Here is a 17,633-nt window from a genome sequence, read left to right on the forward strand (position 1 = left end):
AAATGTTTCTGTTTCTTGCTTTTTACATTATAGAACAAAACTGATTACCAAGGACAATGAAATGACACAATGAGGTCATGTAATAATGTTCTGTTTTTGTTGGTGCTTTCACCCTCTCTGCTTCAAACTGTTTGGCTGAACCCCTGTTCTTTAGCTCAATTCTCCTGGATAATTCGAAAATAATATAAATGCTCATGCAAAATGAGTCATCCGAATCAGCCGTAAAAACTCCTCCACAGGACCTTTTTACGTAAATGGAGGATAAGTGCTTTTTATTTTTTGTTTCATTATGATTGGGCTGAAATAATATCCTTGTTTCATAACTTTACCAGTTGGCCATATATCATAGTTTGCATCATTAAAGGACAAAGAATAACAATGAATCTGATGTTAGATACCAATGTTTCAATAATATTGAGGCGGGGTCATTTCACGCTTGAAATGCTAATTCAGCAGCAAAATCTACCAGATAATGGATTTAGAATGACAGTAGCATTCATTGCGCATATATTTAGCTGGGGCTTGCAGTTATTGCTGCTGAGCCCATGGCTTCTTTTGTGTGTGTGTGTGTGTGTGTGTGTGTCTGCCCAATCACTCAAGTTACAATGTTATTTTTCCTGCTGGACCTGGAGTCTCTCTCCACAGACACAGAAAAAAACCATACACAAAGAGGCCTATGTTCGCTCAGTGAGTTGCAGCTGCTGTGTCCTGGGGTGAACTGTATGGTTTGGTTATGTAATCAGGATTTAAGTGAAACCTTGCTGTTTCACTCCTGCCCAGCAGGGGCACTCTTATATTTACAGAGCTGGACCTGGACAGTGTTCACAAACTGCAAATTGTCACTACTTCAAGATCCCAGACTCTCTGTATAAAACATTCTGTAGGAATTGTGGCCGTGGTTGTGACAAGGCATCCTCACTGTGAGCTGCACTATGTCCTGTTAGAGAAAAGAACACATGACACTGCATGTTTGCTAGCAACCTGAAGAGACCAAAATTCACTGGTTTTAGCAAAAGGGAGTCAGAGACTGACAGAACTTTTTTCCTAATAGATGCTTAGTTTGTGAGATTATGGCACAAAAAGTAGTGAAACAAATGAGTTGTAAACAAAAAGAATAACAATGGCTCAGATGAAAGAATATGCAACCGTATATGTATGTCAGGGTTCAGGAAAAGGAGGGAGCCTCCATTGTGAGATGTTGACCTAAAATGAACCATAGAGATTCAATGGGTACAACATTAAAAAAAAAATATTTCTGTCTACAATTTAGTGTGATGGCCAACATTTCTTTTTAAATTTTCAGGTTTTGTTAAAAAATTCATACACACCATTTTGTTGTTTTGAGGGTTAGATATTTCCAGGATGAAATGGCTCACTGAAGGGTGAAATTTACTCTCTGGCAGCCTATTCCTGTTCAGATGTAAGAATGCAGCCAAGAGACACAGAGAGGTACAGCAGAGAGAGAAGGAAAACGGAGAGAGGGGCTGAAGTTGGAGAGGATTAGGAAGCAGCAGAAGACCATGACTGAAACCAGGAAGGGGGAAGACATGAATTTAGATGGAGTATAAGAGAGAGGAGAAGGCTGCAGACAAAAGAGAAGGGGTCTGGGGGTGGAGCTAAAGCAGTAACAAGGGGAACTGTGTGTGTGTGTGTGTGTGTGTGTGTGTGGGTGGTTACTTACAGGGTGAGTGAGGAGGACAAAGAGAGGAAAGTTTTTGAAGAGAAGAGAGTGGTGGGAGGCAGAGCCGAGAGTGTGGCAGTGCTGCCTTAGAGGAGTGTGATTGAGGAGAAAGAGAGACGAGCCAGGAGATGCATCCATCTAGATGGGGTATGTGAACTACATAAACAACTACTAAGTGAAGACTGTGTTGTGTGTGTGTGTTTTGGGAGTTTACTGAGCGTGATGGCTGATGACGGGGGTCAGGAAACATGCCTGTACATCAGTTTGTCCTGCCATAGGAAAGAAGTCCAGGAATGTGAGCTGGGTGTTTGGCCTGTGGTTTTGATAGGATTGAGGGTGGCACGGTCAGTCTGACCACAGGCATCTGGCTGATGCTTTTAACATGGCCTGTCTGTGTTGCCAGCCCTGCACTTCCAGCACTGTCCAACTTAACATCAGGTGGTGTAGCATTGTTTGTTGGTTACTTTTAGACATAGTCTAACCAATAAGTAACCGATTTAAAGAACTTTAACACAAACACACACCAAAATACAAATGCAAACAGCAACACGATTCACTGATTTGACCAAATTTGCAATCACATGACTTTCAGCTGCAGATTTAGATTGTTGATTTAAGATTATTTTTATTTTAGTCCCACAAGTTGGGGGGGGGGGTTAATTTTTCACTTGACTGCATTTTCATGTGTCCTTTAACAGAGAGTCTCCTGCTTATTTCTAAACAATCACAGACAGTAACAGAAAGCCAGTATTCACCTACTACAGACAAAAATACACATACGCAATATCTCTACTTTAGGCATGGTCCTATTCACCAGCTATTTGGTTATTTCATTACTGCATGACATCTGTTAGCCTGGAAGTTAACAAGAAATGAATGTTCCGTAGTGGCTGATCTGAGAGCATTACACCTTTTACATCCCTATCTGCCATAGCCTTCACTAGGGCTGCACGATTTGGGGAAAAAGACATACTGCAATTATTGAGATCAATATTGCGATATGCGATATGATAAAGGACACCTGCTTGTATATCAATGAAAAGTTGCATACAAATTACTAATAGTGAAATGTTTAATTTCAAAGTGAAACGTACAAACTACTTATAACAACTTGAAATGCCCAGTGCTTTCAAAATACAATATTCTACAAAATTAAATAATCACAAAAAACTCTTTACATTACTGTCAAACGACAAACCCTGGTAAGGCTAAACAACTGTTTTGATTATATTTGGCCATTATAAAATCCCGTATTATAGTTCTTACGTTTAACCAAAACGTTGTTTGGAGGCTGACACAGGGATGAATAGTTTTGCTAGCTTAGCTAAGGTTAATATTTGTAAACTGAGGTGAATTTCTTTAGGAAACCTTCAAAGTTTAGTTAATGCCTATGTTTAGCCAAAACGTTGTTTGGAGGCTAACTTGAACACAGGAATGCATGTGTTCAGCTTAGCTAAGGTTAAGACTTATAAAACGGGATTTTATAATGGACAAATATATTCAAAACAATAGTCCAGCCTTACCTATGAAATGCAATCCCCCGGGATCTGGTTTGGAGCGTACAGCGGTTTGTACAGCCCCAAGCAGCACAAGAGTGAGGAATTTTTATGCACTTCTCTCAATAGACATGTATATGCTTCACTCCACAGCAGCGCCTATCACAATATGGCGGCGACGTTGACATACATGTACCCATATGTCTATGCGAGTCTGAGGTCTCCATTGAAACGAATTGAAAGTCATGACATTTGACTGAAGTAAGACTTCAGTCAGCTCTCAAACTTTGAGAGAATGAGTGTTGCCGATTCAATCCATGTTCTAATAATTTAAATCGCAGCTTTTTGCGTTCATGTAATCGCACAGACTGACATCGCGATTACAATTGCGATTAGATTAATCATGCAGCACTAGCCTTCACTGCATCATAGTGGTGCAAGATCTGTATCGACACCCAGCAATTCTCCAGGACCTGTTTTTTCAACACTTTGCCATGCAGTTTGGTTAAATAAATAACTAGTAATTTTGAGTTTTTTTTTTTATGAAGGGTGCTTTTGGGAAGTTGACTTTAAGGTAAAATTGTATCCACACCATCAGCATTTCCATGCTGAAGGATGTGGATCTGCAAGATCCTGCAGTACATTTTTGTGCTAAATGAGGATGTGGGATGTGTGTTGGAGGTATTTTTTCATACCATCCACCCTTTTGGTTAAGACATGTCAGGTATTTATATTAGGCTGGCAGAGGGAGGGAAGGGTCATTAACTAAGCTTTCTCCTTCCTCTCAGTTCGCTGAGTCAGTTGATTCCACACCACCATTTCACCGCATACTGGTGGAGCTGTAAGTGACATATAGTGCATCAGACCTCTCTTTCAGTTGGTTAATTGTTTGTGAGTGTTTTACTGATCATCTGTACCAATCTGCAACATTTGTTTTATTAGACTTTACCATACAGGGTCTGAAGGCATTTGTCACAAACGTAGTGCATTTTGGGTTACAGCTTACAAGGTAGCTTACAAGGTACTATGCCTGCCTCCATCAATTAAACTAGCGAATGGGCATGGCATTGGCATTTTAGCTTGTGGTCGGATGCTGAAGTAGTTCGTCTGTGCTTGAGTTGCTAACCCTGATGGATGGAGTTACTTCCAGCCTGCAGAAAAGGGAATGCCTGGACAGGAGTGCTGAAGAGTGGTAGAGTAAAAATCAGCTTTAATAGAAAATCAGTTAGCAGAGTCAGCTACAGCATACTCTTAAGGTCTTCCTCCCTAACCAAAACATTAAATGTACAACAGACATATTAATAAGCATTGATTCAAGCATTTCAGGTCTGTTCTGCCTAGACAGAAGGTCGGATTAGGATCTGATTGGATAGTTTCTGTGATGAAGACCTCAGTTTTTGTCATTTCATTTCCAGTCATTTGACTGGAAAAAATAGCTGTTGTGGTTGAACATAAATCAGTAAATCTGTTTAGGTTTTTAAATGGAGCTGTGTGATATGGGAAAAAGTGATAAAAAATATACTTTCCTAATGACTTTTGCTCCCTGACTACATTTTCAGCCATTTTGCTAGCTTTATCCAATGGTTTTCAAACTTTTTCTGCGGGGCACCTCTTTTCTAAATAGGGTCATTACTGCACTCTCGTAACTGCCCATTTCCAACATATTTTTTTTTATCAGCCTTTAAATTATTTTGCCTCTACTATTTTGCTCTAAATAATTTCATTGTGTCATTTTCAATTCCAATAAATAAAAAAATTGAAGCACCAAAATTTTAAATAATATTATTCAGCTTGCTCAAATTCAACTTGTGGAATTCAGGCTCAGAATGCACCACTGTAACCATAGGGTGGGCCTTATTGGGTGGTAGTAGCCTAGTGGGTAAGACACTCGCCTGTGAACCAGGAAACCCAGGTTCAAATCCCACTTACTACCATTGTGTCCCTGAGCAAGACCTTAAGTTGCTCCAGGGAGACTGTCCCTGTAACTACTGATTATAAGTCGCTCTGGATAAGGGTGTCTGATAAATGCTGTAAATGTAAATGCTAGGCCACTACTGCCCTAAATAACAGTTATCGGTTTTCAAAGTTATCATAACCTCCTTGAGAAGTTCAATAAACGCCTGGCCACACTGAAATCTGGCTGAATTAAGCAAAATAAGCAAATCAAGATGCTGTGTTTGTCTATGGAATCTGAAAATGTCACAGCCAACACACCTCCAACACACCAGAGAGTGCCAGACCAGCCAGAGAGACAGCTACCCGGAAGCGGAAATGAGAGCTCTTTTTTTAAATTATTTCCCAGAGACGCTTACCTACTTTCCCACGCCTGAATAAATTGACTTATTGACCACAACCTTTGCCTGTCCCCAACTTCAAGATTTTACCTGCCCCTCTTGAGACGATGATTGATTTCTGGATTGAACCTCCTGACCATGACTTTTGCCCGTCCCTGACCCTGAGTCTGTCTGCCCCTTTTGTTAAGACGTTGATTCATGCTCCCCTACCTTCCTGCCGCCCAAGACGTCCTCCTATCCAGCCCTCACTCCCGAACCATCCTTCAACCAGCCATCTTCCTGTTATCCAGCTCGACGACTTGTCCCCTCACTCAAAGCATGTCTGCAAGTGCATCACCGAATTTGCTTCGTGACAGAAACACACAATGTGATCCAACATACACACGTTCTGTCTCTCTCTCTTTCAGCCATGTGAGTGCGTGATGCAAATGTTAATATGTCTAGCATGCTCTTGTTGATAGGTACTAGTGTTGAGTAGTTCTTGGTGAGATTGATTTAATTCTCTGTAGGAAACAAAATGTTCCTCCAGGATAAATTGTATCAATCATTACTTAAACTGTTTAGATCGGCTAGCAAGGGGAGAATCTTGTGGATTGTTATTTTGAAGAGCCCGGTAATTTAACTAGATTTCAATAAGGCCCATCTCTGATTGGCTGTGGTCCAGATATTCTTGTACATTTGAAAGTGCGTGTGCTACTGCAGTCGGGTAAATTAAGTAGCTGGACCAGTCAGATAGACATAGTGGATGTTGTCATGGATTACTGCCTTTAATCAGGCTTTAAAAGTTAGACCTGAGCCTGACAAGTACAAGCCTGAACCTGACATTATTGTCAGGTTCAGTTTTTTCCGCACTTTAGACTTTACTTTTGTAATTGCTGGATGCCAACCTCCGTTTGATTGCCTCAGCTTCCATCTTAGTGCTAATTGAAATGCATCACCTGACTGCTCATTTAGTGCCTGAGCCAGAGTAAAATGATAGAAATTGAACACTGAAAAAGCATAATGCATCTATAAAACACATTAGATGCAGCTATAAATATACTGGTCAAGTGTCCCTTCTCCCTGCTGCCTTTTAGCAACAGGCAGCAGAAAACAGATCATTAGGCAGAGATGATAATCAAATTCAAGATCTTGAACACTTGCACTTTTAATTTTGATTGTCTTTTTATTTAATTTATTTTCTTATGGTGGTAGAAGCCTAGTGGGTAACACACTCGCCTATGAAACAGAAGAACCAGGTTCAAATCCACTTAACCCTAAGTTGCTCCAGGGGGACTGTCCCAGTAACTACTGATTGTAAGTCGCTCTGGATAAGGGCATCTGATAAATGCTATATTAGTAAATTTGTCAAAGATTTTGCTTCACCACAGAAACAACTGACAAAAAGACCTGAAAACACTGAAGAAGCAAACTTTGTGAAATCGAGTATTTGTGTCATTGTCAAAAGTTTTGGGCAGGGTTTTTTTTTTTTTATGTTACTGCCGGGAAGTGTTACTTCCGGGAAGAACCATAATGTTATTTGACTGAGACTATTCAAGTATTCCTCTTCCCTTGTCCTTGGTCAGACTGTTCCATGCATGCAATCTTTACAGTGTGCTGCATTACTTCATACTGTAGTGTTAATTTAGTGATGGTACACAACCTTCTGAGGAAGGTTTTACACTTTCAATGTCGTGTTTAAATATTGTGTGACACACTAACAGGAGATAAAAACAGGAGATATAGACCTCACCTGAGGTCAATAGTTATTATATTAGTTATATGTTATTTTTTCAACTACATCAGGCTCACTTATCAATGGGCAAAGCACATTTAATTAATATAGTTTTTTCACTGTGTGAACCTTCACTGGTCTCCCAATTCAATTCAGTTACGATGATCAATGCTTCCATATCGAAGCATCAGGATGCATGCCATAAATTTTCTACATGGTCACATGATGTATTCAAATACAAGAGGTAAGGTCTCGTGCACCTGTGTGGACGCTTTGATTTGCTACAATGGGCAGAAAAATGTCTGTATTGTTCTCTTCCAAGATGGTTGCCTGTAACCACTAGTAACTTTCAACAGAGAATAAGTAAATGTCAGTTTTCAGTGTTTTATCAAATCTATCACAGGTTTTGAAAATGTTATAGGCAATCACTTTGAAAAAAGAAAAAAACAAAGATTCTGTTCAAGGCCTCTATTGTCAAGATTGAATTAAATAATATTTGTAATTGTAAAAATATTTATGTAACTATAGACCTGGTTTATAGAACAATCATTTATTTTAAAATCAAAATTTGTTCTGGTGCCATCTTGTGCTCAGCATTTGATACAGACAGCACATCACTTTTTATACATTTTGTTATGTTACAGCCTTATTTCAAAATGGATGAAATTCATTTTCTTCCTCAGAATTCCCCATAATGACATTGTGAAAGAAGTTTACTTGAGGTGCTTTTGCTCAGTGGCACCTTAGTGGCGAGTCAGAATAGAGGAATGATGACTTCTGCAGCAATGTACAGAGATTTTCTGGATGCTCCAGAGCACTCTTGAACTCAAAGTATTGTGCAAAGGCTGTGAATACTTATGTACACATTATTTCTCAGTAGTTTCATTTTTAATGCATTTTCAAGTAAATCAAGTACACTTTAATCATGTTGTGATTATGGGGTGTTGTGTGTAGAATTCTGAGGAACATTTTTAATTAATCCATTTTGAAATAAGACTGTAACATAACAAAATGTGGAAAAAAAGTGATGCAATGTGAATACTTTCAGGATGCACTGTATATCCCCTGACATCTGTGACTTGTTCTGGGTTTAGAACAGCAAACCTTTAACAAACCAACCTGAGACAAACATTCAAAATGTGTTTTGAGCCCCCTGCTGTACTATCTGTACACCTACTACTGTTCAGCCACTACAAACTCCACCAACTCATTAAGTTTGCTGACGACTCTGTTGTGGTGGGCCTGATCTCTGACAATGACGAGACAGCCTACCTGGAGGAGGTTGGAAATCTGGAGAATTGGTGCCAGAGGAACAATCTCCACCTGAACGTCAGCAAGACAAAGGAGTTTATAGTGGACTTTAGTACTAAGCAGGAGAGGAACTATCAGACCCCTGTCATCAACAGGAGCCCAGTGGAGAGAGTGGACAGTTTCACATCATGCAGGACCTGTTATGGTACTGTCACATCAACACCATGGTGAAAAAGGCCCGGCATCGTCTCTACCAACTTCAACGCCTGAGAGACTGCCCTCCAAGGTGCTCTGCTCCTGCACAATAGAGAGCATCCTGGCGGGAATGATCGCTACCTGGTTCATAAACAGCAGCATGCAGGACAAGCAAGCCCTACAGAGGGTGGTTCGATCAGCTGAACACATCATCTGTACCAAGCTCCCTGACCTTCAATCGATCTACAGCAAGCAGTGCTTGACCAGGGCCAGGAAGTTAGTGAAGGACCTCAGCCACCCCAACAATGGACTCTTCTCTGTGCTGTGATCAGGGAAATGCTTCCGCTCTCTGAAGGCCAACACAGAGAGAATGAGAAGGAGCTTCTTCCCGCAGGCTATACAAGCTCTCAACCACAACACTACATAGGACAGAACACCAATACACTCCTACACTTTCAAACAACTTCAGGACTGACATATGGAACATTTGCAGATCTTCACACCTTAAAAAATATTTATGTATATGCATTGAAGTCATTTGCACAGCTTTACATTTTACAGCATTTATCTGATGCCCTTATCCAGAGCGACTTACAATCAGTAGTTACAGGGACAGTTCCCCTGGAGCAATTTAGAGTGTCTTGCTCAGAGACACAATGGTAGTAAGTGGAATTTGAACCTTGGTCTTCTGGTTAATAGGCGAGTTTGTTACCCACTAGGCTACTACCACCACACCTTCCACACTTTTGCACACTTTCACCCTTCTCGTTACATATAGTTTATATCATTTATGTTTAAAAAAAATTAATATTTGTTTATATTTGCAATATTTGCATATTTGTAATACTTTTATTTGTAATATTGAGGTCAAGAGCAGTCGCACAAGAATTTCACTGCATATCATACCGTGTATGACTGTACGTACAGTGGTGGCCTAGTGGTTAAGGAAGCGAAGACTAGCGAGGTGGTAGGTAGTGTTTTGGGGCAGGATTAAGGGCAGACCATAAAATCGACAGATTATTTGATTATTAAACTAATTGTTAGAAGCAGCCCTATATTTTAGTCTCTTTTTTTAGTAATGCAATTATATTTAACCCAGTCAGTATAGTACAAGTGAGTACTATAGTGTGCAGTGGGCAGCCATGATCCGCCAAGGTGCCACTGAGGTGCCACTGAGCAAAGCACCGTCCCCACACACTGCTCCCCGGGCGCCTGTCATGGCTGCCCACTGCACACTCAGGGTGATGGGTTAAATGCAGAGGACAAATTTCACTGTGTGCACCATGTGCTGTGCTGCTGTGTATCACATGTGACAATCACTTCACTTAACTTCAGTAACAAATAAAATTAGAATTTCAGAGATAAGATTTTGTTTGATCTACTGGGTACTTGTACTATATTGACTGGGTTAAATATAACTGCATTACTAAAAAAAAGAGACTAAAATATAGGGCTGCTTCTAACAATTAGTTTAATAATCAAATAATCTGTCGATTTTATGGTCTTAATCCTGCCCCAAAACACTACCTACCACCTCGCTAGTCTTCGAGGAAGTACTGGTTTTAGGCCCCTTTGAACAGAGACACCCCTCCCCCGGGGTACCTCTCCCCGGGGTTTTCCTAAAAAATAAGAAGTATAATAAAATAACAAACAAACACAATTAACAGCGCCCGAAGGAAGGATCGTTTGTTTTTAAAAGGTAAGAGCATGAGCTTGGCTTACTCATTATGTCCCTATATTGTAGATGAATCTTGGGATGTTGCCTGTAAGCTGTGCTCAGATGCATCCTGATGTAGTGAGTGGCAAAGCTGGGTGTGATGTATGAGCCTTTAAAGGACCCAGCTGTCATTACCGTTAAGCACAAAAACATTTTCAAATGAATTGCATAGTTAAGACACTACCTCCATTGTGGGCAACTTGTACTCTGCATCACTCTCTTTTGTGCATCACTCTCTCTTTGCACTCTTTTTGAACAGTGCTTGTGGTTTTGGCACATGGTTGCCATGGCTCTGGTCCAGACCCTGCCTGTGCCCACTGATCACTCCAAATCCATCAGTGAGGTCACACCCTGCCACTCCATCTCTCACTCACCAGCAGGCACTAGCTCTGGTGCAGGAACAATGGGCTCTGTCAGCAGCTTGATCTCTGGCCACACCACCACATACGAAGAGAGGGACTGCAACCGTAATAGTGGAAAGTTCACCACCAAGGTTTGCAGGCCTACAGCTGGAACCAGCTGCTTCCGGAATCAAGATAGCACCCTGCAGAGGGCCAGCTCACAAGAGCAGCTCCTCACCAAAGACCACCATCAGCCGCAACATCAGCTGCTGCCACCATCAATGCCACTGCAGCAAGTGAGCAACAGTGTTAGCAAAAAGTCATCCTCTGCATTCCTCCACACATTTTTCCCTGCTGGTAATGGTAACTATGGATACGTGTGTGATGAGCCTGTGGGCAACTATATGAACTATAACCTGATGAGCACCTGCAGCCCATGTAGTGACTGTGAAGATGCATGTAATAAAACTCCAATGAATGGCAAGATTGGAGGCCCTCCCCCAAAACTCATTCCTGTGTCCGGACAGTTGGAGATGGTGAGGAAGCATGTCCATTTTTGCTATGGTATAATTCATTAAAGTAACAACATTTACAAGCTATAGTCATCTGTTTATTGTGTGAAATATTTCAGTTAGCGTGCGTACCAGCTGGCAGTGGCCAACCCTCTCGCCTTGTCTTTTTTTATCCTACCACTGTTATATTTTTCCCTCCAGAGATTTGTATACTAGATAATTTATTAATTTAATGAATAACAAATTTAACAACAATATATGACAATACTTTTTGTATTACTTCAGAGAAACTTTAAAATCTCTACGTATTGTGTTATAGATGCACTTGCTTGCTACCACATGTCTGAACAATGTCTCTGCTGCCTGTTCTGTATGAATCTGTACGTGTGAGTCAGGATAAATTGTATCTGAGATATCCATTTGTATTATTTTCTTGCAGAATATGGAAAAAGTTGTCATCCGCCCCACTGCCTTTAAACCAGTGGTGCGCAAAAATCGCCTCTCTGTTCAGTACCTCTCTCCACGGCCAGGGGACAGTCTTTCAGAAAGCCAATGCAGCCTGAATCTGCACCTGCCAGATGGGGGCTGTAGCAGCGGCATCTCTTCTCAAGCCTCCTCATTCGACAAGTGCAACTCTTACAACGGTGGCCGCAGTACCAAAGGCAGCCAGTCATGCACCATGACTGACTCTGGACGAAACTCACTGTCCAGCCTGCCCACCTATAGCACTGCAGGATATAGCCTTGCCCTGAGTGATGGCCCTGGCATGGCAATGGAGGTCTCTTGCTCTAGTCTCAGTGGAGGTGCTAGCCATACACACTCTGATAGTGGGCGGTCTTCTTCAAGTAAGAGCACAATGGGATCACTTAATGGCCGTGGCCAGTTCCAATCAGACAATGGCTCCTGTGGGCGGTCCCCAACACAGGTAGAAGCATATGAGGGGGTCATTAAAGACTTAGAAGAGAAGCTGAAGGACAGAGAACTGGAGCTGCAGCAGATGAGAGAAAACCTGGATGAGAATGAGGAAGCCATTTGCCAGGTGATTAATCAGAATTGCAAGATCTTTGTTTGGAATTAATTGAGAATAATTGTCTGATGACGCATGTGTTTGTGTGTGTGTGTGTGTGTGTCTCTTTGCAGTTGTACGAGGAAAAGCAGAAACGTTGTGAGCAGGAGCTTGAGGAGCTCCGTCAGAGCTATGCCTCACGGATGAAGCAGGCCACTCAGAAGGCCCAAAGAGGCCAGCAGCTGCTGCAGCTTCAGCTCTTCCAGCTGCAGCAAGAGAAAAAGAAGATGCAGGAGGACTTCAGTCAGCTCCTGCATGAGCGTGAGATGCTGGAGAAGAGGTGTGCCTCCATTGAGCAGGAGCAGTTACATCTGGGGCCCCGTCTGGAGGAGACCAAGTGGGAGGTGAGTTCATGCATAGTTTTCAAAATGTTCTAGAAGGGTTTGGTATAATCAATTACAGTACAGGCCAAAAGTTTGGACACACCTTCTCATTCAATGTGTTTTCTGTATTTTCATAACCATTTACATTGGTAGATTCTCACTGAAGACATCTAAACTATGAATGAACACATGTGGAGTTGTATTCTTAACAAAAAGTGTCACCGGATCTGAACCCAATCAAGATGGTTTGGGGTGAGCTGGACCACAGAGTGAAGGCAAAGGGGCCAACAAGTGCTAAACACCACTGGGAACTCCTTCAAGACTGTTGGAAAACCATTTCAGGTGACTACCTCTTGAAGCTCATCGAGAGAATGCCAAGAGTGTGCAAAGCAGTAATCAGAGCAAAGAGCGGCTATTTTGAAGAAACTAGAATATAAAACATGTTTTCAGTTATTTCACCTTTTTTTGTTAAGTACATAACTCCACATGTATTCATCCATAGTTTTGATGCCTTCAGTGAGAATCTAACAATGTAAATGGTCATGAAAATAAAGAAAACACATTGAATGATAAGGTGTGTCCACACGTTTGGCCTGTACTGTACATGTTGCATTATTTATACATTCTAGATGTCTAACTGAAAATTAAATTTCTCAGCAGTATGGTTGCAGCTTCATTATTTTATGTGAGTTGGTTTCCCAACTGTATTATATAAACCACACAAACACATCATATAAAGATTTTACATAAATAAAATAAAATAAATCGCTGTACACTTCTGTAGGTAGCACAGCTCATATGTTGCTGCCTAAACCTCTCTACATTAGAGCATCAGTTTATGTGAGCAGTTTAAGGTGAGCAGGTTCATGTTTATTGATCTCAGCCTTGAGCAATCAAGTGAGAGAACATTGCCATTACTGTTCGTTCAAGGTAGCAGTCATTAGACCCCTGATTAAAATCCTGATCTTGAACGCAGTCAACTTTCGAATTATAGATCGATATCCAACCTTCTGTTTATATAGAAAATTTTAGAAAAAGTCATAGCCCAGCAGCTGAGCGCGTACCTAGACAGCAACAACATTCATGAAGTATATCCCTTGTATGGTTCAGATCATATCTGACCGATAGGTATCAGTTTGTGGACATCAATGGTGATTTGTCTTCACATAGTAAAGTAGAGTTTGGTGTGCCACAAGGTTCTGTCCTAGGTCCGTTGCTATTTTCCTTATACATGTTACCTTTAGGTCACGTCATACACTAACATGGTATTAGCTTTCATTGCTACGCTGACGACACACAGTTGTATTTATCAACAATGCCATATGAGAGGCAGCAGCTGAACAGAATAGAGACTTGTCTGAAGGACATTAGACAGTGGATGCTCACCAACTTCTGTTAAACCCTGATAAGACAGAATCTCTTGTACTTGGGTCTCAAGTAGCCAAACATAAGCTGGCTGACTACATCATAACTCTGGATAGCCTTTCTATCTCACCAAGTACTGAAGAAAGGGATCTAGGTGTCCTCATTGATGCAGGTCTCTTATTCAATTCACATGTAGATAATATCTCTAGGATAGCATTCTTTCACCTTAGAAATATTGCAAAAATAAGAAACATCATCTCAATGCACGATGCAGAAAGGTTGGTCCATGTCTTTATTACATCAAGGTTAGATTACTGCAACACATTACTGTCTGGATGCTCTAGTATGTGCATGAGTAAACTCCAGCCAGTTCAGAATGCTGCAGCCAGAGTTCTAAGTAAAACTAGGAAATTTGACCACATCACCCCAGTTTTACAATCACTACACTGGTTACCCATCAAAGTTAGGTTTGACTACAAAATCCTACTTTTGACCTATAAAGCTCTAAATGGTCTCGCAACACAGTACCTGAGTGAACTTATTTAGTTATTTATGACTCGCCATGCCCCATGTGATCATCGGGTGCAGGGTCACTACTGGTACCCAAAGTACAGAAGGTTGTGAAACAGCTTGCCGGTCAGTGTACGGGACTCAGTGTCAATTTTTTCGGTGTCACTTTTTCACACAGTCACCCTGTTAAATCAATAAAAAACTATTACTTCAAGAGTTGGCAACAAATTTCATAATCGATTTGTTGTGTCACGCAATGTGGAGACATTTGATTATTAAAAAAATCTTTTAATTGTGCAGCGAACATACTCTCTCACGCACTGATGCTAGCAGAGTTCAGCGCCTGATAGACAGTGCGGAGCAAAGAATGAAAAAAAACAAAAAAAAAAACAAGCGGATATAAGGAAAAATAAACGGCCATATGTGCTATAATTTGCTTGAATTTTAATGTGTGGTTTTACACTAAACACGCATTTTATGAAAAAAGCGCCGCTGTTTCTAACGCCTGATGCCACCAGCCATTAAGTTAACACGTGGTCTGTGCACGTGCTCAATGCATGTTAACAAAACAGCCCACGCATGACGCCTGGTCTACTGCACCTGCTCTGACCAGGCATCATGCGTGGTCTGTCCGGCCATTTCTCCTCCCACGACAAAACAGCAAGCTTGTCAGCCCACGTGATGAGCGACATTCTTGAATTATTTTTATCACCCTCACTGATGGCCACAGCGAAGTCCTTACATACTTTGGACAAAAGAGCCTTGCCAAGGAAAACCCAAAACCCATTACTGGGGTAGAAGGCAAACAATGAAAGATATCCCATGTTGACCAGGCTATCCAAATGGGGCAATGGTGGCCAAGCAGGTAAGGAAACAGACCCATAATCAGAAGGTTGTTGGTTTGAATGCCAAATGCCAAGGTGGGGACTGAGCAAAGAACCGTCCCCACACACTGCTCCACGCGTGCCTTTCATGGCTGCCCACTGATCACTATGGTGATGGGTTAAAAGCAGAGGACACATTTTGTTGTCACCGTGTGCTGCAGTGTTTCACAATGACAACACCAACACGGCTGTTTTCTGCAGCAGGCAACAAAAGAGCAAGCCTGAGCCAGGAGCATGTGGACATGCTCACATTTTTGCATTGCAATGCAAAGTGTCTGAACAAAGGGTGTGAGTAAGTGTGTGTGTGTGTCAGTGTTAGAGTTTGTGAGTGTGTGCGTCTACGAGTGTGTGCATCTGCAGTGTAGTGTAGAGAACAAGTTCTGACATTCAAACAAATCCTGTTCAATTTTTGTATTGTTCTTTATTTTTTTTTATAAATTATTGTTGTGGCAGCTCAGGTGGTACTTTATTTTTAAATCTATTTAAGTCTATATTTGGCAGATGTAAAGCATACATGTGTTTTTTGTGTTAGTCTATTTTTATTTTATTATTATTATAACTGTTCAAGGAGCACTTTCTAAAGATTTAGTTGTCTTTGAATAAAGGGTTGGAAATTTATGATTTTCTTGTTTTGTTTTGATTTATCAGATTCTATGATTAATAGTAAATAATAATCAACAGATTAATTGATTATTAAAATAAGCATTAGTTGCAGCCCTATTGTGATTTTTGAGGTCAGTATCAGATAACAAAGGTTACTTTAAGTAACATTACAGTGTCAAAATGTCTGCTCTGTGTCTCACTTTAGGAAAGATAAGAAAGTTCATGCAGGAGGAGTGAACAGGATGTGCATGAATCTCACAAGAGGACTGTGACCACACTTTTTTACTACGCAAAACTGACTAAAATGATACAAGGAGTCTTGGGGTCGTGCCCAAGTGTTTTCAATTGCAGTGATTTCTAGACCACATTTTACCAGTCAGGTTTTAATCAGGATGAAGTCATTAAGTCAAATGCTAAAGTGTTGTGTTATTTTCTACAGGTATGTCAAAAATCGGGCGAGATTTCCCTGCTGAAGCAGCAGTTGAAGGAGGTGCAGGCAGATCTCATTCAGAAGTCGGGGGAGTTGGTGTCGTTGCGATCACATTTGCAAGATGTCTGCGGAGAGCTGCAAGTTAGCCAGACACGATCTCAGGAGGCCAACGCCACTGCAAGAATGCGCACACTGGAACTGGAGGTTTGTGAGAACGAGCTGCAGAGACGCAAGAGTGAAGCCGAGCTGCTGCGGCAAAAAGTGGCTCGACATGAGGATGATTCATCTTGGCTCAGAGAGGCTCTGGCTGCAGCTCCAAGTAGACACAACCACTACGAACAGCCACAATATCAAAATTCAGGCTCTGTTAAGGGCCAATGCACAAGTCTTCCTGTCAAGACCCTGTCCCATGGTCGAGGTTCCGTTGGTCATAGCCCCTCCCAACTGCGAGAGATTGGAGTTGATGACCAACAGCTAGCTGCCTATGAAAGTGATGAAGCCAAAGCCCATCGTCAGTCCCAGAATCATGGTCAAAGTCCTAGTCTGACTGTCCAAAGTTTGACGCAGGAAGTGGAGCGCCTTAAATCGGAACTGATCCTGGAGCGCCGTTGCAGCGAAGGTCAGCTGGAGGCATTTGAGGATGAGCGACGAGTTTGGCAGGAAGAGAAAGACAAGGTGATCCGTTACCAGAAACAGCTGCAACAGAACTATATCCATATGTACAGACGCAACCACGAATTGGAAAGTGTAATGAGGGAGATCAGTCTGGGACTGGAGAGCCGTGACCTTGAGTTTGAGATGCACGCAACCAGTGAGATCCACTTTGAAGAGATCACTGCTACCGAGATTTAAGACCAAACATATCTCTCTTGAATAAGGTGGGGCCGTCATTACATTGCATTGAGATAATCAATCAATATATTTAATGAGGAAAATATCTGATAATGAAGTAACCTACTCTTGACAACCCTTTACACTAAATGACCTACCATCAGACAACATGAAGGACCCTTTACACCAGCTTAGAGGACAGAGTCTCAGTGTCCTATGAAGTACATATAAACATATATTGAGAACCATGGCAGTCATAGCATCAGCATAATACCAGTAGTTTTTGTGTTTTCAGAATTACATTAAACAATGGCAAAGAAAAATGTGATGTCACAATAGAAAGTGGAGGTTAGACTGAGCCAGTCAGAGCTTTTACTATTTGTATGACAAATAAATGACCTTGATGTATGAGATGAATAA

At 41.3% G+C, this 17,633-nt stretch overlaps 1 protein-coding gene across 2 annotated transcripts; it reads left to right on the forward strand.

Moving 5' to 3' along the window:
- The first annotated feature begins 1,523 nt into the window (after positions 1 to 1,523).
- Positions 1,524 to 17,633, forward strand: lzts2a (leucine zipper, putative tumor suppressor 2a). Of its 2 annotated transcripts, none has more exons than XM_028970398.1 (5): positions 1,524 to 1,828; positions 10,608 to 11,225; positions 11,641 to 12,240; positions 12,342 to 12,611; positions 16,392 to 17,633. In XM_028970398.1, the coding sequence occupies exons 2-5, from the start codon at positions 10,626 to 10,628 to the stop codon at positions 17,232 to 17,234; spliced, it is 2,313 nt and encodes a 770-aa protein (XP_028826231.1). In that variant the 5' UTR covers positions 1,524 to 1,828; positions 10,608 to 10,625; the 3' UTR covers positions 17,235 to 17,633. The 2 variants fall into 2 exon arrangements, with proteins under 2 accessions (XP_028826231.1, XP_028826232.1); XM_028970399.1 differs by lacking the exon at positions 1,524 to 1,828 and adding an exon at positions 10,140 to 10,330.

This window comes from Denticeps clupeoides, chromosome 2 (genome assembly GCF_900700375.1).
Source record: "Denticeps clupeoides chromosome 2, fDenClu1.1, whole genome shotgun sequence".
In the NCBI taxonomy this organism is placed as follows: Eukaryota; Metazoa; Chordata; class Actinopteri; order Clupeiformes; family Denticipitidae; genus Denticeps; species Denticeps clupeoides.

What these genes read in the sequence shown, in the direction of transcription:
- lzts2a (XM_028970398.1), top strand. Translation starts at nt 10,626, where the DNA reads ATGGTTGCCATGGCTCTGGTCCAGACCCTGCCTGTGCCCACTGATCAC. An exon ending in ATGAGGAAGCCATTTGCCAG is followed by an intron (nt 12,241 to 12,341) that starts GTGATTAATCAG and finishes GTCTCTTTGCAG; the next exon opens with TTGTACGAGGAAAAGCAGAA. An exon ending in TGGAGGAGACCAAGTGGGAG is followed by an intron (nt 12,612 to 16,391) that starts GTGAGTTCATGC and finishes TATTTTCTACAG; the next exon opens with GTATGTCAAAAATCGGGCGA.